Source organism: Ptychodera flava, chromosome 9 (genome assembly GCF_041260155.1).
Source record: "Ptychodera flava strain L36383 chromosome 9, AS_Pfla_20210202, whole genome shotgun sequence".
Lineage (NCBI taxonomy): Eukaryota > Metazoa > Hemichordata > Enteropneusta > Ptychoderidae > Ptychodera > Ptychodera flava.
Genome location: NC_091936.1, coordinates 13404358 through 13431879, shown reverse-complemented (window position 1 = coordinate 13431879; position 27522 = coordinate 13404358). Strand labels below are relative to the sequence as shown.

The 27522-nt window shown below is 40.3% G+C and overlaps 2 protein-coding genes across 2 annotated transcripts; both read left to right on the top strand.

Annotated features, from left to right (window-relative positions):
* Window positions 1–2859: 2859 nt before the first annotated feature.
* Window positions 2860–12790, top strand: LOC139140044 (uncharacterized). Its single transcript, XM_070709037.1, has 7 exons — window positions 2860–3051; window positions 5392–6377; window positions 6996–7322; window positions 8278–8633; window positions 9331–9486; window positions 9818–9973; window positions 10296–12790. Exons 2-7 carry the CDS (start codon window positions 5930–5932, stop codon window positions 11565–11567), a joined length of 2715 nt encoding a protein of 904 aa, XP_070565138.1. The 5' UTR covers window positions 2860–3051; window positions 5392–5929; the 3' UTR covers window positions 11568–12790.
* A 2383-nt stretch (window positions 12791–15173) lies between these two features.
* Window positions 15174–26350, top strand: LOC139140043 (uncharacterized). Its single transcript, XM_070709036.1, has 7 exons — window positions 15174–15359; window positions 19699–20719; window positions 21491–21823; window positions 22535–22854; window positions 23012–23167; window positions 23835–23990; window positions 24316–26350. Exons 1-7 carry the CDS (start codon window positions 15318–15320, stop codon window positions 25510–25512), a joined length of 3225 nt encoding a protein of 1074 aa, XP_070565137.1. The 5' UTR covers window positions 15174–15317; the 3' UTR covers window positions 25513–26350.
* Window positions 26351–27522: the final 1172 nt, after the last annotated feature.

Sequence of the window (27522 nt, the reverse complement as noted above, 5' to 3'; positions counted from 1 at the left end):
ATACAACTCTCTGCTAACGTACACTCTCTTCATACGCTAATTGTAATTTATACACGAATTAGTTTCCTGTGACTAGCGGCAAAGTTCACCGTGTAAAACACCATTGAAGACGTTAGAGCGGATTTAGTCCTATTGGACAGCGATTTGCATTTGTTTACGTTGGATAATGCTATAGGTCACTTGAAATCAGAGATTTGCTGTATAGAGAATGAATAGAAATGTATACAGAGAAACATTTACGTAGAATGTATACTGTTACCTTGCCACTGCATACCCCACTAATACCCTCCCCCGCCTTCCACCTCTTCCCCAGGTTTAATGACCTCGTTTTCAAATTCATTTTACAAAAAATCTAACAGACGTTATTTGTTGCTTGTCTTCCTAGGTTGTTGAAAACACCATAATAAAACATTGTAAAATAACGGTTATTTCACTGACACAGAACAAGAATCAAAATACAAACAAAGGAATAAACTAAGCTAAGCAGAGAGAAAGATCTAGTCCCTGGAATAGCTATGGAAAGCTGGAATCTGTGATACGGATGTTGGAAAGCATCACAACTGCCTGTGCCACAGATTCTGAAGAGTGGGGTCTTGAAGACTTCAACATGTATTAAATGGACGCCAGTCATTGATAATTATATCAGTCATGCAAAGTTTGTCAATACGCATTGCTTGTGTATGCAATCAGCCGACAATGAGTAATTTTACAAGCAGAATATTCATCGCTCTGATAATCGTACATTATCTACCAACAGCATGACGTGGCTTTGGTCGCTCTTCTCATAATTACTGCAAGAGGAAAATCCTTTATAAATGCAAGTTCACTAGAGTTAAATTTAAACAATTTTTATTTTCAAACAGAAGAAACAGAAAGATGTGATATCTCACATTAAGAACGCATCGTCTTCTTGTTTACATGACAATAAACCTTTTTGATGCAAAGAAAGAAGAAATCGTGAAAGTACACAACCTTGAAAGCATTACAGCAAATAGAGACACGGGCCAGGGAGTCTAACCGGATGGATTGAAGATAAGAAGACTGACAGGCTCAAGAACGAGAGGAGGGAGAGGATGGGGTAGCTGGGGAACAGGTGTTTGATCGCAGACACCATAGGCTGGCATGGGACTTTTGTGACGAAGTTAGGGGAATTACATTGTGGTGACATCTTTTACGTTTAATCGCCTTTGGGATACTTATATCAGATGAGTATCGAGATATCTTGATAGAAAGCTGAAATCAATTCTGAAATCATTTCTCTTCCAAATCTAGACAGAAAGATAGAAAGACAGACAGACAGACAGACAGACAGACAGATAGAAAGATAGATAGATAGATAGATAGATAGATAGATAGATAGATAGATAATAGATTGATTGATTGATTGATTGATTGATTGATTGATTGATTGATTGATAAGGAACTGCATTTAGCATCATTAACGTGTTTGACAGTAGAATAAAAAATTGAGTGTTTCTTTTTATATCATAATTTATGGAAAAAGATCTTTACAACAAAACTGGTGAGCGTGAGATCATGATTAGATCCCCTTGTGAATGTATATGATATTGGAAAATGAATATTCACAACACGTATGATGTAAATAGTTCTGAAGAAATGATTCTATAGAATCTGGTTTTGTAGTTGCTATTAACTTAAAGTCTTCTGAAAACGAACATGAGTAATGCTCTGAGGGCGCTCACACGATCCCTGAAATGCAAACGGTATATTCCGATACGCTCATCGCTAGCCTAGTCCCTATAGACGAAGTGTTTTGCTTTCGGAGATTGAGATTTTTGGCGAAGGCCAAAATCTCCGAAGGCAAAAATACTTCGTCTATAGGAACTAGGCAAGTTCATCGCATATAAACCGTACAAACTGTAGACAACCTACAGATATTCATGTCTCTCTGAAATAATGACTTCAACAAGAAGGAAGAAAAAGAAACATAAAATCCACCGTTCATTTTTCTTTCTGCGCTTGCCAAGTTTTTAGGAAGTTTGCCTATAGTTTTCCAATATTTAGGCTCAGTCTGCATTAAGGAAAAATATATTTTCTCTGACCAGGTCAAATTGATTTGTTATCATTCTGATTTATCATCATGTTTCCGCAAACCGGAAACCACGAGATATTTCCGGTTCTGACTTGCGATTTCTTTGAAGACACTTTTGAACAAACGTAAAATGATGTCTGTCTGTCGCTAGCGCTCCGCAGTCTGTCTTTCTTTCCGTCTTAACGTCTGCCAGTTTGTATCAGCCCCTTTCCCTCTCTGTCAGCTTCTGTCTCTGTCCTCCCATTACGTTTATGCCATGTACTGAAAAGTGTTATGAATTATTCATAGGGCTTCGTTACGGTGAACTTTTGAACTATTTGTGGCCAGCGCTGCATTGCACCAGTACAAAACATGTACACTTCATTTTCATTCTGTAGGCGTTTTACCACGTAATACCACCTTATGTCCACGGTATCCTATTGTACATATGTTTTCGGGGCTCAAAATTTTTCAGACGAAAACATCCCACGCAGCTTCCGATTTTGGATCACGGAAAGTACCTTGTGATTAAATTTTTAAAAGAAAGGTGGTAAAATCTGGTGTTATTTGATTCTCGTGTCGTAACAAGTGGAAAAAAGTATGAAGACTTCTGGTTTATTTGTAACAATTAAACTCAGTTTTGGCAGGTCGTACGGTGTGATGAAGAAACTGTTTACGAATCGACTGGCCAAAATGCACTACCGTGTAAATGCTGACACAGCTCTATCAACTCAGGGGATTTCCGGAAGCTGTCGACGTGACGTCATCATTAAGAGACATTTAAGCTGTCTCGTGTATGAATGGTTACCACGTGACCAGAACTGCTTTGCAAATACTTTGATAATACTTGTATCTACGGCAGCGTGTTGACCTGAAATGCGACACCTCATCTTTCGCACCAACCACAAAGACGTGACTCCCCGGCGTGACTCCCTGGTCCAAAAGATCGCATCAACGTGAACCAAAATCCCGGAGTACTGAACACCATAAAGCACAAGATGGGCCTACTGTGTGGCTGTGTAAGTACACCCATGCCTCTAAATCTTCGCTTCACTCTTACATGTAACTTGTAAGTGACAACGCCCACGCTGTATTTGTCCGGAAGTTTATCTCGGAGAATAAGAAGTTACTATGTTGTTGTCACTGTAAGGTTATTAATCTGTTGAACCAGCTATCTGTCAACTTCGGTTGACCCTATACTCTTGCCCAAATTTCCAAAATCTGTGAGTTTTACAATACCTTATTAGATATGATAAACATAAGAAATTAAATTTGAACAAACTCACGTTGCGTGTTTAAAATGTGATTGCAAAGTGATGTCGAAACCCACATGGCGATCCCGCAACTCCCATAGGCCCCTACCCGAGGAAGACAGATCCCGGGAGACAGATAAAAATGACAGAGTACGAAAGAAATAAAACGATCCATACAACATACTCGGATCCCGATCTTTATCGAAACACAGATGGGAGACTTGTGGGCTTTCTATGGTGACCCATTTACCAACATTTAAAGCAAGGATTTTATGTCTGTTTGATTTTTGGTGATTTCAGATAGATATCAGGCACGGAAAATGGGAGTATATTTTGCTTGCTAAATTGTAAACTTTATCGAGGTTTCTCTTGTACTCAATGTATTTCATATTTCGACGCATGTCTGAAATCGATATTTTCAAAAGAAAAGTGCTTCATGCACCATTTCATCAGATCATGCAGATAACACACGCCTGTTCAAGGCCACGCCGCTGCCGGTAAGAGAAATACGTAATGGATTAACGGGGATTCCCCTCGGCGTTTCCCGCCAAAATTTTTAGCGCGTCCCTGAATGATGCTATTCTGCGCGAGGTGCACGCACACTGTGCTGTTAAGGTAGTGTGCATCTCGAAAGTCATGAAAGTGGAAGACTTAAACTTTTGCTCAAACTTTCCCTAATGAAACTTTCAGGCATTCTCTTACTAAATCAAGAATAAACATCGGGGGTCACCGTGAAAATTTTGGTTCCAGAGAAAAAAATAACCCAAGATTTACCGACAGTTGAAATTCAACATGGCTGCCATCCCTGTGTTAACTCTATGGAGAAAAAATAAAATTTTCGATTTTCAAAAATCTAAGCCGGTGAAAAGTTTTCTTTCACCAAGAGCTTTAAAATGAGCCCCCACAAAGAGTATATCTGAAGAGAATTGTAAAAGTTTGAGAGTCCGAATATCTGTCCCCGAGGCGCGTTCTACCTTAAAGAGAACAGCAAAGAATGAGCAAAGGGCTGGAAACGTCACCATTTCTACATCTGATTTTCATCACATTGACACGCACTGTAACCCTTTACCTATTTACGCTCATTTGTCCGACTGTCCGTGTACAGATGTGTAGGAGACAGAAATTGATTCATATCAGAAAATATGACAAAATTTTGAAACATCAAAACACACTGCATTTCTTCATTCTGACCACACCCTTCGAACATTTCATGGTCCATTACTTTACAAGTCAAGCAGAATACGCCTCTGGGACAGAGTATTCGAACGTTCAAAATTTTACAAATACAACTTACAAATTTCACGTGTCTTCAACTCGGTTGATAAATTTAAAACTTAGGCCTAGAGATAAAAACTTCGTAATTCCAACTTTCGTTAAAGGGAGGGATCGTCGTAGACTTGGTTCAAGTCTGTGATTTGTGAATGTTTTAGTTGAGTGAACGCGATGATTTGTGTTCTGCGTTCATGTGAAACGCGTGAGTGGGGTGTAGTACGCGATGAGTGGGATGCACGCTACAGGGGAGTTTCTCCCGGAATCCGACAGAAACTAACTCACTACTGCGCAGACTCAGAGGTAACGCGTTCAATCGCTAGGAAAACCTGGCCTGCCAAATTCCAAATTCCAAATAGGTTTATATAAAATAGGGGAGACACACGAGAAACTATTACATTTTTCTTCACCGACTTGAACCAAGTCTAGGGTCGTCGTCATTCAAAATGACTGCCATCTATTATCTCTATGGGGAAAAATAAAATTTTGGATTTTCGAAAAACTAAGACCGTGAAAAGCCCTAAGTATATCAGTAATCGAGGAAACATGTAATATGCAATACCGTTGATGGGTGTATAATATACTGCCTAACTGTGTTAGCAGATTCATGTGCTAGGCTGGCTCTATCTGCTAGGGCGAAGAGCGCCCTCGTTCGACGATCCTAAAGTGTGATAGGTGTGACTGTCTTGTTGAACGATGTACGTCATCTCAAATTGGCGCGTAGTACTCATCGGAGATCTAACACCAAATAAAAATGTTGACCAGAGCCAAGATCAAATCTTTGCATTTATAGTTTCAAAAGGATATTAACTATGATGTTTTTTCCCTTAATTTTAGTTTCGAGCTCAGAAAAACTGCCAGGCAGACAAAACAGCGGCCAAGTTTCACGGACTTCAGGCGGTTGATCGCACTTACATGTCTATAGATGAATTAACGGTCATGAAAGAGAAAAGTTTGAACATTGGGGTTTATCATCGAGATACCAGTAAAAGTCTGTACAGTATCCATACTGATTCGCAGGCACACTTGAAGGATGAGCTTCGAAAGGACAGTATACCTACGCTGATGATGTTCCAAGCCTGTCGGCGTCTCGCCTTCGGAAAATCAAGATTGGGGTGGATTGCTTGATGAAGAAAAACTACAGCTGTCTTGCAGTCAGAGTAACAACTCTGAGTACTTCACTCCGATACCGACAGTTGACGGGCAAGTATGGTCACAAGATGTCTCGTCTGAGTATTATTTCTCTAGTTGCGCACCTGATGGAAAATCCACCACGTCTCTTAACCGCATTATCGAAGATTCCCCGACGTCTGAACAGTGTGGAAACGAAGGCACGCATGCTCCATTGTATTTCCAACCGGAAGATGTCAGGTGTATGAAGGCCATGATGCGACAGAGGTGTGACCGTGACCTTGGGGAAGAAGACAGGTTTCCATTGAGGGTAGAAAGTCGCACAAAGCTCGAAGGCCTCAACGACTCATCAGTCCGCCAATTTTACAATTATATGCCGCCAATTTATAAAGTGTGGGGTGAATTTGATGAAAGGGGAGGGGAGCTCTTCTTGCCACCGACAGGCTTAATGCTTTCCGTTCCTGAATACGCTCTTAAACCTGAGAAATCACAGGAGATATTTTTGGCGGTAAGCGGTGAAAAGGACGACGTACCACTTCTCGCACCAACGGAGCGGTTAGCAACGTGGATAGTTTGTGTAGGTCCTCACGGTCTACAATTCCAGCAACCTGTCATGTTACGTTTACCACACTGCCATACCGGTCGCCATGGTGTTACCAAGGTTACCGTGTACTGCAGCCAAACTGGACTGGGTAAGATTGGACAAACTAAATGAAGGGGGGCTGATTCCTAATGACGTCACAATTCTGTACATGCCAAAAGATACATTTTCCGAAATTTTTGACATGACATCACGAATTACGCTGCTCCGGTAAAGGTGGTGTTGCTACTATATACTAGTATAGAAACAAACAAACAAAAGACTCGTATCAAGAGATCAGACAACACGCTACAGAAAAAAATGACAAAATTCGTCAGTTTTCTGTCTGCAGCAAGCAACCATGTCATGATCAGCACTGTATCGTCTTTACATCAACACGGCGATGACTTCAAACTCTAAATGTCGATAACTCTTCAGGTTTGGTTTCTGTAGTAGTGCACAGAGCCCTGCATCCTTTATCATTGAGAAAAGTATAGATAGATGACGTTGAATACATCGTACGAATAATACATACATACATGCATACCTACGTACGTACGTACATATATATATATATATATATATATATATATATATATATAAATTAATAACGTAAATGCCATAGATTGATCAATCAACCAATCATTGTTCTACTGTTTCTTGATTCTCGCCAACACAAAATAATCTCTACAGTTTTAATATATCTCTTTCGACTCTCCATCACGTCAAGGCGGGCGTAAGTTTTGGAAGAAGATGCCATTGGTGTCGGAACACTTACTGTGCATCGTAAGACCAGAGTGGACTTTGCTGCTAATGCAGCATTTCACGTGGTACACTATCACTATGGAATCGACCGATGATCCTGAAAACCCCGGTGAGCCTGGACAAGAACGCGCTGATGCTGGCGACGGCGGCAACGACGTGGGCGGTGACGAAGACAGTGGCCAGGCCGAAGGTTACTCATCTCATGACAATAGTGGCTATGAAAACAACGTTGATAATGGCTGCAAGCGAGATTACTCAAACGATGATACGGATGGGAATACCGGATTTACAGGTGGGGTCACAAAGAATATCATTTGCTATGGGTGTTAGGAATGGTCGTTTAGCTCACCAAAGGTACATACATGTATGATGAAATTTAAAAAAGGGACTCATTGTTTGTACGCCCCTCGAAACGGAAATGGAAAGTTTTGAACTTTTGCTCAAACTTTCCTGAAAGAGACTTTCATAATCAAGAAAAAAAATAATGGCCCACGGTGTAAATTTTAGTTTACTGAACGAAGCTACGTAATCGTTACCAATATTAGACATTCAAATGGCCGCTATACTCTGTTTTTACTCTTTGAAGAAATACATTTTCGACCCTCAACAGGGTGAAACTGTATTTACTCCCAAGGCTTCAAAATGAATTCACCCAATTAGCTAACCAGCAAAAACTTTTTAACATCTCGGAGTTCGAAAAACTATTCCTTGGGCGCATTGTACCTCTAGTACGACATCAATTTTGCCCCAACCAACTTGAAACATACTAGTAATATTTGCTTATCTATAGATTTAGCAAACTGATAAACCTCGTAAGATCTCTTTTATCCGCTTTGACTGTGTGCCCAGTAGTATTGGTACGGTTGACGAGTGTGTTGTAGCAGTTGTAGTGCTCATGTTAAATATCAGCCTACATAAATCCAGAATGAATTCATGTATATAACAGGCTACAAAGATTTTCGGAAAGCGTACAACGTGCAGGATAGTGAGGTTGAGGTAGATATTTTGGCAGTTTGTTTGAATGGAAGGCGAAGGCACTAAACGAGAACGCGTTGAGAAATTTCGAACGGACCTGGTGTAAATGTCTTTACAAATGTACGATACTTATAAGTGCTGCAAACCATTTTACGATAGTTAACTACACGTAGTGTTTTCAATGACACATCGCTTTGCAATTCACCTATCTTTTTTCACATTTTCTTTGCATACTTTCTAATGGCTGAATATTTCTTTTCATCGCCAAACAGAGCCAACAGACTGGCACAGCGACGTCGGATATCCTGATCCGTCGAATGAATTCGAAGACGGGACATCAAATTCTTGTGACGCGTCTCAGGATTACACCTCAAGTGGTATCAGTACATCGAGTTCTTTGCAACGTCGAGGTCATGAGGGCCAAGCTGCCGGACATGTAAGAAGCGATCGAAAGCATCTCGAGAGGCGCAACAATCGTGCTCGAGGCTCGAGATTGCGATTGGACCTCGAGCAAAAACCTGTACACGCTTGCTGCGACGCGTTTGCATACTGTACACCTCTGACGTCACAAAGTGACATCACTGTCAGACTTTACCTTCTTCCAAGTAATACCCAGGGCAATGATAAGGTGGGTGAAATATTTTACACGTCATTCTTAACTATCCTCACGCATCCTATGTAAATACATCACTGAAAGATTGATAGCAAGCTTTTTTCCATGTAAAATATGTATTCAGTGGCAAATCAGCGGTTTACTATACATTGTCAATTAACACTCTCGTCGATGTTGTATCTTTAGTCTTGTCATCACTCATGAAAAGGAAATTTGACATCAGGAAATATAATTATGCTACGGAATGTCCAATTTGATGAAATTCAGATGCAGAGAGATGTACTCAAAGTCGTTACCTTCCGGTCATTGCTTTGCTTTTCACGTTCGCTGCCCTAACCTGTAGGAAAGTTAAAAAACAACGACAGTCCAGAAAGACTGTGAATCAACCAAAGACAAGTACGATGCGCAAAACAAAGAGGAAAATAACGAGCCAATACTCACATTTGATTTCATCAAATTGCGACAGATCTTGGTTATCAGACAGATAAACCGCAGGCAGGTCTCTGTGAGATGGTGTGGAATGCTGTAATCAGCATCAAAAGGTGTACGAGGTTCGTGCTGAAAACAAATGTCGGGTGCTGTGTTTAAAATAATGAAGAAAATAATAGATGGATAGATGAACCGAGTAGTTAAAGTAATATAGTTGTTGACTACTTCAACTATTGTGCGTCGAAAACACAGGAGTTATAGATCATTCTTGACACATCTTCAGATTTTGGAAGAAATGGAAGATAGGTTAGAACGGCCTGGAATAAGATGCGATGGCCCTCGACAGATTATAATAAATAGGAGCAGCGATCCCATCGGGGTAAAAATCGATGACCTTGAACCTGAAGGGACTTGGAGAGTTAGAGGACAAACTGACAAGGTGACAACCATATATTTTGACAATACAAGCATGGATGTACCAGCTAAAGACAGATGCACATGCTATTGTACAGATTGGTGTACAGAGAGACACAAGTGTACGTGGAGCAACAGAGAAAGAGACAACGAGCATATTCATAATATTATCGAATAAATAACATAATATTGATATACAGTATGTCATATACATATCGTCACTGGCCTGACTGTTTAATATTTATCAAGGGTATGTTACAATAAAAATTTTACTGCACCATCCAGATAAAGTTCTCGCTGTCTTGATGCTAATACTTTGATTTTTGTTTTCGCTTGTCTATTTTTTGATGTTCCAGGTTCTAGATCCCGAGATTTTGTGGGCAGATGGGCATTCCAATGCCTTGACGTGCTGTTTTGCCTTGCTGAAAAGGGACAAAGGGGTGGACGAATTCTTGGCCACGATAGAAGTACGACAGGGAACTGGTACTCCAATTGAATTGTACATTACGAGGGTATGTATGTATGTATGTATGTATGTATGTATGTATGTATGTATGTATGTATGGTACTTATATACGTAATCAGAGAGAGAGAGAGAGAGAGAGAGAGAGAGAGAGAGAGAGAGAGAGAGAGAGAGAGAGGGAGAAAGAGAGGGAGAGGGAGGGGGGGGGAGGGAGGGAGGGAGACAGACAAACATGGGAAACTACATGTCGATGAGTTTACCTTTGGAAACCCAAGAAACCATTACATAACCTATAGTATGATAGAATGATAGAAACAACAAATTTTTGTTATCATTCGGAAAATATACGATAGTGTTTTTGTATCTCCAAGCATTTACAGGAGACCAGCGGTAAAGGACAGTCACAAAAATTGGTACCTGTATCAGACTTCTATCCGTACAGTAGTCAGCAAATGCAAGGACAGCCTATGTTAAGCCAACCACTTACCTTTTGGAACCAAACATTACAGAAAGAATGCACAAGTTTGGCTTTGAGGGGCTGTACTGCAGTCTTGCCACGTCAGGCAGAATTTGAAACACCAGCAAGTTACTGCGGTGACGAACTGACGCACGGTGCTCTAACCGCTGTTCAAATGCTACTGGATGTACCGCATGCGATGTCAAATGACTGGCAGCAAGTTGCAGCGGAACTGGACTTGAAGCCTAGTCATATGGACTGGATTCGACATCAAGCGCAACAGAACAGCGGCAGCCCGACGAAAACTGTGATACGGCTTTGGAAAGGTGATGGTAGACCCCTTCAAGATCTTGTCACGTTTCTTAGAAAGATGGGTAGAGATGATGCTGCCACAATTATTGAAGATGATCTCAAGAAACAGGCGGCTGTTCCAAAGAGACGAGAGAGGAAACCCCACGAATTATTAGCAGCATCTGGAGACCCAAAGCTTCAAGATTTGAAATCGCAATTCTGTCTTCGAGAAAGTGGGGCTTTCGGTGATACAGCGGAGGGCACATACCAGTTACCATGGCATCCACCAATGAATTCCCAGCTCTCCCTGGAGTACGTTCAGGAAAACCAGGGCTTGTTTTCTGATAATGTTTACAGTTGGTTGAATATTCAGCAAGGAGTCAACGTCTCAAGAACTTGGCAAGAACCAGTGGACTGTGCACCTGATGCATCTGGAGATATTCTGCAAAGAGGCTATGGTACTTGGAGAGATTCTCATGGAGCAGAAAATAACAAACAGTTGACTCAGCAACTGAAGAATGACACTACAAGGTCTACAGGTGTGCTTCTGTCCAACAGAAGTACCTCTCTGAAAGTACCACGACAGGAAAGCATCGGTGCTACGACCCGGTCTGAACAGACCCGAAGGAGTTCTCGGAATCAAAGTCATAGCAACTTACAAAACGTTGACGCTGGTCGTGTTGCTGTTCCATCAGAATTCACACCACGTATTCCATTTCATGTACCAAACGAGCATAAGTACACATCGCGCCGGAGTGTTTTACGACCAATAGGAAGACAGGCATCGAACTTGCGCAATGAGAAAAATTGGGAGGTACAGATGATGGGAAGTCAGCATCAGTTACACAGCCTTCAATTAGCATCGAATAAGACAAATGATGAAGATTGCGAGTAGTGATGGATTCAATCACACAGTGGTAATTGCACTAGGCTGACAATTCCGGACTTTGGCGGCATCTGTAATGTGTTTGTCAAAGAGAGAAGTCAGGAGTCTAGTAATTGGACTGTATTCAGCATAGCTGATTGAGAGAAGGCTGGAAACACTGGAGGAAATAAGCAAATGACAGTCAGATTGTCTCCGCTGAATATGATAGAAGAAACACAATTGATAATTTAACGAGGAAGACATTGCGGAAGTAACGTTTAATATCCTGAAATAGATGAATGTGTGTTTTTGTCACGTATTGATATCTGTTGACACAATAGAAAGTAGTTTATAAACGTGGAGGAAAAGGAAGTTTCACGTGAAGACGGGCACGTTTCTTGTATACTCGATGCAACTGCAGAACAAAATGAAAATTAATATGATTTGTCTTCCGACACGTAATAACTTTAAAGATAAAGACAGCTTTATGAACATGCGATTTCTTGTATCTCCAACTTGCAATATCATTAGCGACCCTTGAAAAATTTGAACAGAATTAAACGTATGGGGTTCTACACTTAAATAGTACGCAATAAGACGGTTTTCTGTCAGATAGGCTTACTGGTCTGTCGGTGCATCAAAATGCTGAAACGACCAGTGTATAAGAAACGTTATTCTCAAAGGAACAGTCGTGGACAATCTATGTACCTTTGGAAAAGAATGAAGCGTTTTTATTCTATGCGCAAATTGTAATAATGCTGTCAAAGTGTCGTTGTTCGGTACCTACTGCACTAATGTATTGTTTCCCAACTCTGATGGCGATACAGTCTCTGAGTATGAATAACCCTAGGGTTGTCTATAATCGAATGCTTTCTGTATCTTAATGAATTTGCCTAGGGATTGCAGTGCCAGTGGTATGTTCATTTGCAATAATGTTACTAGTACATCATTCCAAGTTCTTCAACGAAATTTGTGCATATTTACTGTCAGATTACAAAATAGTAACTACAGTCTGTCAGTCAGATCATAAACGCTGATGTGGTTCTCCATTCAAAGTTTCAAGCAACCTTATAAAAAGTCGACGTATTTTTCAAATGCTGTTGTACCGTATGCTTGATTTTTCCCTTTCCGTCTCAGTCTGTGTCCTTGTCTGATAACGTTAGCTTGCTCGTCTGTCTTTTTCACCAAATCTGTCATTTGTTACACGGACTTTTTTATTTCTCTTACACTGGTGCACACTTCCTGAAATAAAGATGATGATGATGAAGATGAAGGTGATGATGATGATGATGATGTGACGATGATGATGATGATTATTATTATTGAGAGAGAGAGAGAGAGAGAGAGAGAGAGAGAGAGAGAGAGAGAGTGCATGAATATATGTAACACAGACACATACACACAAAGCGGAAGCTAATAAAGGCTATACACACATATGCAATATCCACCATGTATATCATATTTCAAACGTAAATCTACTTGATAAGAGTATGGGGATTGAAAGTGAAAACACCCAAAAGTGTCATGTCACTATACATGGTTGCCATAGCGCCAATCGTTATCAATATTTTCACACACAGAATCAGTGCTATCTGTGCTTTACATATGTTTGACAATTGATGTAAGTTTATTCCACTTGCGAACTTGCTTAGGTGTAGAAGAAATGACTTTAAATTTCGTCCAAATTATCGGTGTGTTATACAATTGAGTCAACGAAGCTAACAATGGAAAGAGATTTGAATAATCTGTTAGATTAATTAGTTTGCCTGATCGTCTTTTATCTAGAACATTGTCATTTTAGAAGCCCTATGATAGTCAACCGTTACTGTAATTTCTCACGCCCACATCCTAACAGTCAGCATTAGGCAAAAAACGAAGATCGTTTCTGCTTACCACGGGCGTCATTTCAGAACCCCCGCGTCATGTCTTTTTAATTTGTTACGTACTCATCAGTACAGGCTACTCTTGATATCCCTGTTTGCATGTCCAAAAATGCTACAAAGAAAACAGACGTATTATGCAGCCAGTGATAAAGGACAATAACTGTTGCATCAGTAGTGCCGAACCAGCATTGTTAGGAATAAAAAAACAGAAAGGGGAAAAAAGAAAATCGCCGCATCACTTTTGCTGAATGTCAAGGATCGTTTAAGGATAAAATCAGAAAACAGGTTTATGCAAGTTTTGTTTTCTGTTCCACCAAGAGTGGTTTATCTGTTTACTTTTCACTGAGTAAAAAGTTAGAAGCCCCCATGGTACTCTGGAATTTCAAGGCCGAACCCCTCCACCTTGAACACAGGGTTTTTCCCGTTGCCCCACCTATGTCGTTACATGTAATTGTGCTCGCTCCCTTAGCGCGTTGACAGGACCAGGAAGTATATATAGTAATTCTACGTAGCAGCTGTTAGAACGTGCGTTTAGCACAAGGGGCAAAACAGGAAGTCTATAGTACACTAATATTCTAACGGCCACAGGTTGAGCCAGGGAGGAGAACCAGGAAGTATTTATGTAAAATAATGCATCACACATACAGCTTTGTATATAGTTATGGGAGGGGGGTATTATAAAGTATAGGCGATCATAAAATCCGTGGCTTGTAAATTCCAATGTGCCATAATAAAACATGTGAATGGCGTTGAAATGAACGAGTGGTTCGTTACTTCATTCATAGTGTTTGAAGTTTTGGATATACAGTTGCAAGTTAGAAATTTATCGACTTTTGATCCAATAAGGATTTCTGTGTCGGTGTCATTAGGAAGCAAGTTTATGTACCCCCGGTGTGGTCAAAAATTCAGGTATCGTCATAATCGTTGGACAGTTCATGGGCGATATTTAAAATGAAACCTCCAGTGCTTTTTGAATAACCTTTGCGTGACGTAATGGCGGAAAAGTGAGAGTCACGGACTTCGCAGAAATGATACAGATAGACTATTCCCCAGAAGCCCAGTTTACACTAAGTCTAAGCGTTATGTTCATTTACTTGCCAACAGATAGAAAATGTAGCAATAAAATGGAAACATTCTTAAATTTTGATCCCTGTCGGACTTGTACCAAGTTCATTAGAACTAATTTTAGGTGACACTGAACGAGCATTATTTCCACTATACTAGTAATGTTTTTGGTATTCTTTTCAGTCAGACACGAAGCTTTCCTGCTAGCTACATAAGATACAAAATGAGTCACTCTGTTTATATTGTTTATTTGGCCAAACGACATACCCGTATTACGCTTCCCGGCCCAAACATCTAGGATCACGTGATCCTTCCATTTATACCCGATATTTCCGTGTCTAATCAGATGGGTTTAACCCGGGGGCGTAACCCAGTACACAACAAAGGTTTCATTTTGAAACATGAGTCACGGGGACTTTTGCGATAAATATTCGACGTCATTCGACGTCATTCCCTGGGCTGTACTCTGATACAAGGACAAGTTTTGTAGCATTGTTACGGCAGATTGGGATCAGCTGGGCTATATTTTCACTGTTGTCACGGCTATAGGTCAGTGTGAAGCTTCGGATCGATTACCCCGATAAAGTGGATTCTACTTTTGCAACAGACACCGTTCAGTTCTTAACATAATCCCGTCATCCTAACATATCGAACAAAAATTAATGTTTTTGTTCTGTCAAACCGTGGAATACCGTCCTTCGACAGCCAGCGGTTAAGAAGAAAGGGAAAACGAGATTAATTGTATCGCTCGCCAGTAGTGTTAAGAAGTTGGCCAGGGAGACTCGTGTGTCAGCTGATACAAACCGTCGAAGAAGGACAAAAACTGGTGAAAATGGGTCGGAAAATGGGTCTATCGAAGTTACTGCGAAGCTGTGTAAGTATTTTACGAGATCATATCAAGTATTTCTGGTGCTGCTCTGTATATGATAGACTTCTTTGTGTTTATATTTACACCCAAACCTGAGTTGCGGTAAGGAGTCAGTGCGTTGTCTAAGTATACAAAACCATTTCATGGAAAAATGATCTGTCGATTGCTGAGCCAGGGTCCCGTGACTTAGTACAGTGGGAAATGACGACCAACATTGATGGATTCAACAAACCAAACATCTTCTTTGCAGGTCACAAAGTAAACGAAACAAGTCATCGTTGATGACACAGTCCCCGCTTATCCATTTTGTTATAATCTTTTGTGTTTAGGAAGCTGTGGTCTATAGGTCGCTTTGGAATGACATCGATGCAACGGTTGCATCAGGCCTGTGACTTGCATAATAAAGTTATCTGAGGAACATTCAATAAATGACTCATCTCTGCCGGTAATGACCACTGAAGGAACTTTTGATTACATCACACATAATGATGCCCTCACTGCCTCTAGTGTCATGACGGCACATACTATACACATGGTTTGGTGGAATTTTCGAAATGGTATGGGATCGGGTATGTTGTTGTAATCAGCCATCAGCCATTTCGGATCATATAATGAAACAATTTAATGTGCACAAGAATGCAGCCATAGTATTTTATCTTCGTATCACGTTTGAACAAAATCAGTCCATCGAGAGACAGTGACCTATGTTTATGTTTCAAAGACATAAAAAATCACACCAAAATTGAAATCAAATGGCTGTCTATTGACCATATGGATCATAGCACAAAATTAGTAGACATGCATATGTATGCCATAGTACTTTATCTTTGTACCAGGTCTCAACAACATTGGTTAAGGAATATTTGCATATGATTAAGCCTCAAAGACATGAAAAAATCCAAAAATGGCCATCGGGCAGCAATATTGGAACATGTCACGAAGTACATTGACATGTATGCCATAGTGCTTGATCTTTGTGCCAAGTTTGGACAAAATGGGTGCAATGACCTTTGAATTACGCTTCAAAGACATGCAAAATTCCAACAAAATGGCAGTTCTGCAGCCATATTGGATCCTATTGCAAGGTTAATTGATACATGCATATGCATGCCATAGTACGTGCTTTGCCTTTGTGCCAAGTTTGAACAAAATCGGTTCAAGGATGTTTGAGTTACGGTTCAAAGACATGAAAAAATCGCAAAAAAATGGCCGCCTGTCAGCCATATTGGTCGGATCATATCACGAAATAAATTGGTGTTCATATGAAGGGCATAATGTTTTGCTTTTGTGCCAAATTTGAACAGAATCGGTTCAAGGATGTCTGAGTTATGGTCCAAAGACATGAAAAATCGCAATCACGCCCATATTGGATCGTATCGCAATATAATTCGACATGCGTTTGTAGGCCATAGTGTTATGCCTTTGTGCCAAGTTTGAACAGAATCGGTTCAAGGATGTTTGAGTTACGGTTCAAAGACATGAAAAATCGCAAACAAAATGGCCGCCTTGCGACCAAATTGGATCGTATCGCAAAATAATTTGACATGCACATGTAGGCCATAGTGTTATGCCTTTGTGCCAAATTTGAACAGAATCTGTTCAAGGATGTCTGAGTTATGGTCCAAAGACATGAAAAATCGCAACAAAATGGCCGCCTCGCGCCCATATTGAATTGTATCGCAAAATTATTTGACATGGATATGAAAGCGATAGTGTTATGCCTTTGTGCCAAGTTTGAACAGAATCTGCTCCAGGATGTCTGAGACGTGAAAATCGCAACAAAATGGCCGCCTCGCGGCCAAATTCGATCGTATCACAAAATAAATCGACGTGCATCTGTAGGTCATAGTGCTATGCCTTTGTGCCTAGTTTGAACGAAATTGGTTCAGCAGTGTCTGAGAAACTGTTGATGACGGACGGACGGACGGACGGACGGACGGACGCACAGACGGGACCCAATCTATGCCTAAGTCCCCGCCGGACTTCGTCCGCGGGGACTAACAAACGAAAGAGAACTTTCATACACTGCGGTGATTAGCCGCTGTTGAGACGCTTTTTCAGAGCAGGAATTTTCTACTGTGGTAGGATGGGGATCTGTATCGAAACGCGATATATGGAGTGTTTTACTCGAAATTGTATCGAGAGGGAATCTCGAAATGAACAAAACAATGTTGGTCGGGGTTGAACAACTTCGGAAATATTGAAGCTTATCAGTTTCCCTGCGTATTATAAAGAATAACCTGTTCGCTGTACAATTCCCAGTTTGCACCGTTTTTTCTGCGACCAAACGATGGTAGCAGAGCGTATAGGTTTTCCCCCATCACGAACTATCGGATTGCCTGGAAGTCAAAACAGCTCGGCATTGTGATAACCGCAAATATTAGAAAAAATTACGGTGTCTGTAATTTTCCAAAAATAGCTTCGCAATTGTACAATTTCCTGGAACGAACCCTTAGCATCGCACTGCATTCTGGGCGAGCTGTATACAAATTCCATTGCTGTACACATACGCGCATTGAATGCACTATGGCAGTCTGAGGGTTGAGGGTTTTAGGGGAAAATTGTCGGCAGGTGAAAGGGAAAAAATAATTTGATCTCATAACAGAAGGCTGGAATTTTTCCTGGAATTTTTTTTGTGTTGTATTTACTTCATCCTTGTCCTTTATCATGTGACTGTTTCATTTATTTAATGCAGGGAAGGCATCCTTCACAAAAATGGAGTGAATGCGGAGGAACTCGGGGAGGAGGGTGTTAGATTGTTGCTCAAAAATGTAACTGAACAAACGAAGGGAATAAACTTCGGTAAACTCTGTCGCGTTGATAGTTTAGTGATCGCATACCGAGTTATTTGGACAACCACGGACGCGAACCATGCATGAACTTCCGCATGCGCTAGATAAGCATATAAATTTAGAGGTTTCGTGGCAAAAGAAATAAAACGGTTCCTTCAATTAGGCTTGAACGATTGATCCAATTCCTGATCCGCAGCGTAGCATGGCCAAACGTCACTCGAATGTGAGATAGACTAAGGGGCTCTCGAAAACTTCAGGGGAGAAGGGTTGGATGTCTGAGAATGTCTAGAAATTATGGACTAAAATTAGATATAAAATTGGCCATCTGCACATAGTTTTTTCACAAAGACTGAGAAAAATTTACAAAAATATACTATGCCTAGGAGCGCATTTTTGATACGTATACTAGAAGTGAAGATTGCGAAAGTGGAGTTCAATACTCAATACTCAATACTTCTCTTTGGACGAGAGTTCACTGAATCTGTATCCAAAGTAAGCGAAATTTATGAATAGTGTGTTCAAAGTACAAACTTTGTAAACATGATGAGTGGAAAGGTTAAGCAGGAGCGCCCTCCCACTACTGATAGGCTAAGTGCAATACAACTTCACCCATAAAAGGGAGCAAGGAGAGGGGATAAGTCCTGACGAATGGAATATATCGTAGAGATTCAGACATTCCAGACACAAATGGAGGTCAACTAGGATAAGGGGATTAGAAAGTAAGGAAGATACGAGTCCAAATTCTTTGATCGATTGTTCGGCGTAAGATACAGTAAGATACACCACTTTTTCTTAACACACACTCTCTCTCTCTCTCTCTCTCTCTCTCTCTCTCTCTCTCTCTCTCTCTCTCTCTCTCTCTCTCTCTCTCTCTCTCTCTCTCTCTCTCTCTCATATATGACAAAAGCATTTAAATATGTTGCCGAATCAATTTTTAATGACTGAAATTCCAATACTATGTCAAAGAAAACGCTTTAATAGCCAGGGCCATTCTATCTATAAGGCACTAGACACCATTCTCATTCTACGACATAGACACATTATACATCATTAGGATGACGTGCACAGAATTTTTATAGCATGCAAGCAATTAACACAAATTTGAATGAAACTAAGAGGTATTAGCCTGGAAAAGTTCTTCCAGTTTGAGATCGAAGGAAGTCGCAAAGGAAGCGTTAGAAGACGTTCTGCCGATCACGATTGCATCGTCAGTAGCATTTCTAACAACCGTGACTACTGGTGTCTAATGGCGCTAAATCAAATCCAAACTGAGCTCACATATTCTCAGGTCAGCATATCCACATTAAGTTAGCTTACGAGGATTCAAACATATGGTGATAATATCCGAGGTTAGGTCACTGACTAGGACAAGGGGATTCAAAGACGGGTTGATAATAGCTGGCTTGATTCGACGATAAGATGATAGGATCTGAAATTAAGTTTTTAGATTCCACTGTTTAGTTGCACAGATTCGGAGGCTGGTTACGCCGGGTGATTTCGAAGTTTCAAATTTGTGATTTCGATACCAATACTTTCGCTTTTATGTATTTCAGATTCCAAAAACCGTAAAATCCAAACCAGATGGCACACAGACTGATTACAGGGAACTGAGCGAGAACAAGGATGCAGCGCACACACACCAGACATTATATCATTCCCATGATACATCGAGTATCAGCAGTGATTATATGAGTATTGGAGACTTAACTTTTGGGAGAAGAGAAGAAGACTTTAAGGATGGCATATATGTCGAATCTACGTATCCTGAAAGGGGTACTCTTTCTAGTCCGATCTTTTCCCGGGAAAAGAGTTCAGACAGCGGGATTCACTTATGCGAAGATAGAAAACAGTCACAAAGAAACAGAACTGTTTCATTCGATCGTTTGAGTGAGGACCTATACTCGTGCACAGAGAGTGATAGTATTCAGTATATCGATCAAAACTATTCACCATTTCGGGAGAATGTCAGCGATGCCGAAAAGGTAAAATTTAAACACAAGTCAAGGTGTTCTTGTCATGTTGGGCTAGTTTCAGATGTCGAAGTTTTGCAAAACAACACGAACTTCAACAATGTCGGCACTCCTTGCTCGAACGGCTTCAGTTGTATGAACGTCCCTGCTTACCTCTCCGCAGAGAATGTCAGAATTGCCAAGGAAAATAGACGGCCAAAGACAACAGTTGACCTCGATAGTGAAGGAAAGCTGCTGAAAGAAGGCAGTCACAGTGATTCTGTCTCGCGTCCCTCTTACAACTACCTTCCACACATGTACAAGGTTTGGAATAGTTTCGATCATTTAGGTGGGCAGTTGTTCTTGCCGCCAACTGGTTTGACGCTTTCTGTTCCTGAATACGCATTTCAACCTGAGAAATCACAGGAGATATTTTTAGCAGTAAGCGGTGAAAAGGACGATGTACCACTTCTCGCACCAACGGAGCAGTTAGCAACGTGGATAGTTTGTGTAGGTCCTCACGGTTTACAATTCCAGCAACCTGTCTTCTTACGACTACCACACTGCCATACCGGTCGCCATGGTGTTACCAAGGTTACTGTGTACTGTAGCGAGACTGGGTTTGGTAAGTCTGCGCATGTACCCATGCCCACGCATTGCTCCATGGTATAGTGACGTTCACCATAGATATCAGCATTGATAGTTCATATAGATACATGTAAAGGGAGGCTATCTTCGGAACTCTGCTCGAAGGTTGCCAGTGACTCCTACGACCGATGTAAACACTGTATCTAGGGTACGTTGGCGATTGATGAAAGTGAAAACATATACTTGTGTTATGAATATCGGAAAATTTAAATGTTGTAGCTATGTTGACATGATGCATCTAGATATCATGCATAAAATGCATTTTTTTGTAAACAAGAAAGTCGCACGTACACGCCCTGTTCCAACGACAGCCTCCCTCAAGCACATTAAACGTCTGCGTTAATTCACAAATTCCCTATTACACTTGATAGTTACAATTAAATTAAACAACACCTTCATCTACAATGTTGCCAACGATGAAATTTAAAGAAGCTATTAATACCGGACGATATGGACTGGTCCAAATCTCGCGGCTTACCCGTCTTCGTTGGGCCGATATACTCAAATGACATCTAAGTTGTACATTAGATCAAAAGGTTTACAAACAATGATATTCTGGCACAAAGCTTGATTTTATAACATCCTATCACGAGTCACGTATCAACCACTAAGAATGTGTGAGGGCTGCCTTCCACTCTCTGTCCCTGTGTGTTCTAGTGTCTTTCATCGTGTGGTCCTCTTTTATATATAAAAGCTATAAAAGGTAGTTATGTTTCTTTCCCTATTTTCCCTTATTTCCGAAACTAAGGCGAGCCGAAATCTTGGAAGAAGATGCCTTTGGTGTCTGAAAATTTACTCTGTGTGATAAAACCCGCGTACACCTTGCTGCTTATGAAGCACTTTACCTGGTATACAGTTACTATGGAAACAACAACTAGTCCAGACAACTCGGAGGATGAAGAATCAACGGAGGAGGCAGAGGATGACTACAGTAGTGGTTATGATGAGAAAGAAGATGCCACTGACGGCGATCAACTGTCCGGTGACACTGGTAGGAACAAGGACGATCTTGGTGAAGAAAACACACATAAAGGTGCGAGTGACGGTGGGAATACTGTTGATGGGTACAGTGGATTCAAAGGTGATGTCATATTTACAGACTATTTAGTAAACATTAGAGGCTATATTTTGTCTCCGCATTATTTAGGTGCAAACTTTACAAAATAATAACGTCTTACATGTACATCTTACTAGTATCCATGTCTGTTTTGAGTGCGAGGCACAGTGCCCCGGCACAGTGTTCAGTGTTACTGTTTTTTGCGTTACCTCACTAATATATTCCATTACAGTTTAGCTGTGTAGACGTTTTGTTTCATTTTCAAATTTTATAACACACTTCATTTTGCGTGCGAAGTCTAGGGATTTCAGTCAGGATGCGCACCGGGTACAGATATGCGGACGTTCAAATTTTAAAATACTTTTCTCGTCTACCACTTGGGGGCAGCTCATTTTAACGCTCTTTAATGCTCTTAATGCAGAAAAAAAGTCTTACTCTTTAAATATCGCAAAATTGCATTATCGCCATCGAGTTAAAATAGGGATGGCGGTAATTTTGAATTTCAACCATCTGTAAATGTTAGGTAATCACTTTCTTTAGGAAGCCAAACTAAGCAAGGTGACCCTAGCTGCAATATTCGTAGTCCCTCTTGTTGAACAATTACTCAGGTATGGAAATAAATTATTGATCTGTTATAGTGCACTGTTATTATTTCTGCCGATACCTTTTCTAGATAGATTGGTAGTATCATGAACTAAATTTTCATAACTTGAAATACGTATGTTCCCGCCGCAGGAAGCAACAAATGTCTTCGTTCATCGAAAGACTTTTACAGTGAAACTGATCAAGACGATGATCCGTATTATCCATATCCTTATCTCTCGTCGTCAACGAGTGGAATAAGCTCAGCTAGCTCAGCGATCTACGCAGACATAACGCAGTGGGAACGACAGGCGCAAATCCGAAAAGTACGAGAAGTGCGCTTTGATGATGGCATTAAACCGAGTAGCATTTGTTGTAACGCATTCACCTACTGCTCCCCGCTCCTATCATCGGCAAAGGAAATAACAGTGAGATTGTACCTGCTACCAAGTGATGCGAAGGACTCTGACGAAGTAAGCAGAACACGATATTTTAACATCTTTGGAAATATTCGGCCTTTTATATGGGAAATCTAGGAACATTCCCGGCTAAAAACTGTCATTGCACGAAATATACAAATTCATTTTTCGTTCACTGACATGTACAGTTCAAACTTCTACTATTTTCCAGCTCATATCCGCAGTGGAAAAGAAAGTTCGACAGCCCGGATCCCGATGCGATGGACCCCGACAGATCATTATAAAAAAGCGTGGCGGTCCGGTCAAGATAAGGCTTGGTAGTTTTGAACCTGTGGAGAAGTGGAAGGTCATGGGAAGTGATGAAAAGGTAACAGCAACTAACGTTATAACGTTGTAATTCATAACCTACATGTGTACTTTCGGTATGGTGAATCATCGTTTGATCACTTCGTACAGGAAGTAAAGCTCTGGTTTTGAGAATTTATCGTCCAAAATGTTTCGGAACGTATTGTACAACGAAATTCAAAAAGTGGTCATACATTTCATGGACCTCTGTGATCTTGTATGCTATGTTAGAATATAACGTCATCATTTTGACTGGACCCCAGATAATACTCACTGAATTCAATTGTGATTTGCCTCGAGAAGACATGTTTGAGCAAAAATTTGCATTTTATTGTAGAAAATGCATTTTGAACAACATACAAAAAAATAACAAAACGTAAGATAACCAAGAAGGCCCGACGATTCTGCATGAAAGCACAAAGTTGGCGATAATTGGTATTTTATATCTGCTCAATAAATGTGTTTTTCAGAGTTGAAAAGCAGCATTCAGCATGATAATCAGGAAGTATCGACGATGTTCCTGTCGAATAACAGAATACACTGAATGATAGTAAAGGATATACGTAGAGACGCTGCTAATTGAATTTCAGGCGATACACAAAATGCATACCGTAATCATTCAATATCTAGGTTAGGGTAGTTTTGTTGCATTCTGAACACACCTGATGCTTATTGTGTTGTCATGCCAGGTTGTTGATCCAGAGGTTCTGTGGGCTGATGGAAACTCCAGCGTACCGAACTGTTGTTTTGTCATCTTGAAAACAGACCAGACGGTTGAAGATATCTGGGCAACAATAGAAGTGAATCAGGAAAATAGCAATCCAATCGAATTGTCTGTCACAATGGTATGTTTCACCGATCGCTCAGACACTCATTTCAGACTTTTACTTCTTTAAACAGTTTAGCGACACAATGCGGATTATCTAAAGTGTGGCCGTACTTGTTGTTTGACATTGACAATGACATAGTAGGCCTACTGTTCCAAAATCCCGAACACTGTAGTCAACTTTGCCTTCTTACAAGTTATACTGTGACCTCGATAAATATAATATCGACAAAGGAGAACATACTCAGTTGTGCTAGCAATAATGACAATTATTTATCAGAGTATATATAATATATATATATATATATATATATATAAATAGATAATTTTATTTTCCTTTTTAGCACTTGCAGGAAAGTTGCGATAAAATGCTGGTGCCGATGCCAACAGTTGTACCAGATGTTGCCAAGTACATTTGTCATGATCAGCTGATGCGGGAAAGTGTAAATGTACTCTCCACTCAATCGTCTTCCCTACAAACCTCCTGGAACCAAATGTTGGAGAATGAAGGCGCCAGTCTGGCTTTGAGGGGCTGTACTGCAGTCTTACCACGTCAGGCAGAGTTTGAAACACAAGCAAGATACTGCGGTGACGAACTGACGCACGGTGCTCTAACCGCTGTCCAAATGCTACTGGATGTACCGCATGCAATGTCAAATGACTGGCAGCAAGTTGCAGCGGAACTGGATTTGAAACCTAGTCAAATGAACTGGATTCGACATCACGCTCAACAAAACAACGGCAGCCCGACGAAAATCGTCATACAGCTTTGGAAAGAAGATGGGCGATCACTTCAAGACCTTGCCACGTTGCTAAGAAAGAAGAGTAGAGATGATGCTGCTACCATTATTGAAGATGATCTCAAGAAGCAGGCTGATCCGCAGAGACGGAGACGAGAAAGGGCACCACGTGATTTATTAGCAGCAACTGAAGACTCAAGGCACGAAGATGCGGAGGAAGAAATATACCAGTTACCATGGCATCCGCCAATGAACTCTCAGCTCTCCCTGCAGTGCGTTCAGGAAAACCAGGGTTTGCTTAGCGACAACATTTACGGATGGTTTAACATTCAACAAGGATTCGACGTTTCGAGAAACAGACGTGGAAAGATGATTGTCTTCCCAGGCAGTGACAACGATTCACGGTCTACTCGACAACAATCACCAAACGGTCAAGTAGGAAGCCAGTGGCAAGAGGTGGGTCTTCAGGGAGCCATACCAAAACGTAGAAATATAAACGCCACACACACATCACAGCAAGCGTATCCCGGGACTGAAATCAGAAGTGGCCAATGTGTGGGAAAGCAAGAAGGGAGTTCGCTTCAGAATGTTTGTGGAGAGGAAAATTCACAAGTTGCATTACTTAAAAGGCAAAGCTTACGCAACCCAGTGCAGCCAGAGTTTTCTTGGAGTAAACAAACAAGACGGCAAACAACTTTCCATAAGCAACGCAGGCGAAGGTCAACAATGTCAGGCAGCCAATTTCAGTTACACAGCCTTCACTTGACTAACGGTCGGAGTACGAACGAAATTTGTGAATAGCGATGGAGATCATGTATCAAAGATTTTTCTTCGCAAATACCAAGACACTCGCACGCAACCTTTAACTTTAAAACTTAAATAAGAAAGGCAAAGGTGTAACTCTTATCAAAGGCTAAAATAACGTCACTATACATGTTGGAAACGATGACAAAAAATCAATTATAAATCAAGGGTAGTAGATAATGTAACTATTGCATTTATAGTCAATTGAGTTACGATTGTACAAAACGTATCTGCTTAAATTTGTGTCGCGAATACAATTACGATAGTGCATTTTTTCTAGCGTTGACAAATTCAGAGTTTCAAGGGTTTACCTTACGCACGATCTAAAGTATATACTCGCATAAATCACATTCCAGTAAAGGCCTTCAAACTATTATTTTCTCCAGAGGATATCCAAAGTGTTTCTTCATACTACTACTGCACTCATAACGATTGTGGAGACATCATCCGGAATACCGCCTACAAAATCCACTACCGACATCAAAACTCTACAAAAGTGACCGATGGAGTGTGTTCCACGAACGTTCTTTTTTCATGATTGTGTTTGATTAGGGGCATTGACTATATAAATAAGTATCCTGTGATCCATATTTTACTTGCCAAGCCCTGGACATCGTAGATTTGTTTATAGATGTTTTCCTTATTGTTCAAAGGTATACTCTCCTTTTATGGCTGTCCGTATATTCTCCATAGTTACTTGTTTGCTGTACTCCACGTTTTAAAACAAGTTTTTAAACCGAATGCTTCCAAATATTAAAACACATTCCATGTCTTTTTAACAATACAGTATGAAATATTTTTTTTAAATTTTGTAAGTTAGAATAACTTGAACATGACATTTCAATAGTTTGTATGATGAGTTCATTCTCATATTCTGTAGGCCCTACACGGTCAATTTATTTTCATCCGTGTAATAGTCCAGTCATTTTAGGCCAAAAAAGGGGGTAACCCACCACAAATTGCAACAGAATTTATTTTTTCACCATTCATCTCAGAAAAACCCATATAAAAACATATCAAAAGTCTTCCAAAATCCGAGGAGTGGAAAACTGCCTAATTTGCATAAATCCAAAATGGCCGCCCTGGTATTATAGTTTCAACGCTTTTGGCCACTTACTGCCCAATATTGGTCCGATTTTAATAACTTTTTTTTATTTCCATATACCTTGTACATTCCCTTCATATTTTAGACATTTTTACAATAATTCCATCGTTATTATTTACAAAACAGGAACATGAGTCCGAATTTTACTGTAAAACAATAGTATTCTCACACACTATGTCTTGTAATCAATACTTGTTTTATTTTATATGATACAAATGTCTGTAATTTGAAATAAATAAAAAAATAGATAAATAGATAGATAAATAGATACACAAATAAATAAATAAATAAATAAATAAATAAATAAATAAGAAAGAAAGACAAGAAAGACAAAATTATTCATCAGTTGTTGTTCGTCTTTGCTAGTAATGGAAAAGCAACTCCACTTCATATTTGGGTTGTTTGCGTTTTGTGTGCGATATTGTGTATGATATAAGTGTATATCATGTTTTGCTGTTTTGTGTAAAATGTTGCTCAGCCATGGCGAGCCGTACCCGTAATCTACGTGTCTTGTGTTTATCCGCACTGGAGCGGAGAGATTGCTGTGACACTACGATACTTTGGCGCTACGTTTAAAAAAACAGAGTTTTCTGGGGTACACACTTGGAGATAGGTTCGGATTAGAGAGAGACAGAATGGCCGGAGACAGCTTTGTATTGAGTCTTAGTATGACCAAGTTCAAAGATAAAAAAAGGAAACACATAAACAAGAATCATAGAATGACAAAAATAACGAAAAGTCACAATAGAACAAAATTGAGCACTGCATCAAACAACTCAGATTCATTAAGAACCTATCGACACACAAACTCACCAACATTGAAATCAACGTACTTAGCAAAGGCTTAAAATTCATTCCCACAACAAATCGTCCTAACAGAATCCACCTGTTATAGGGGAAAT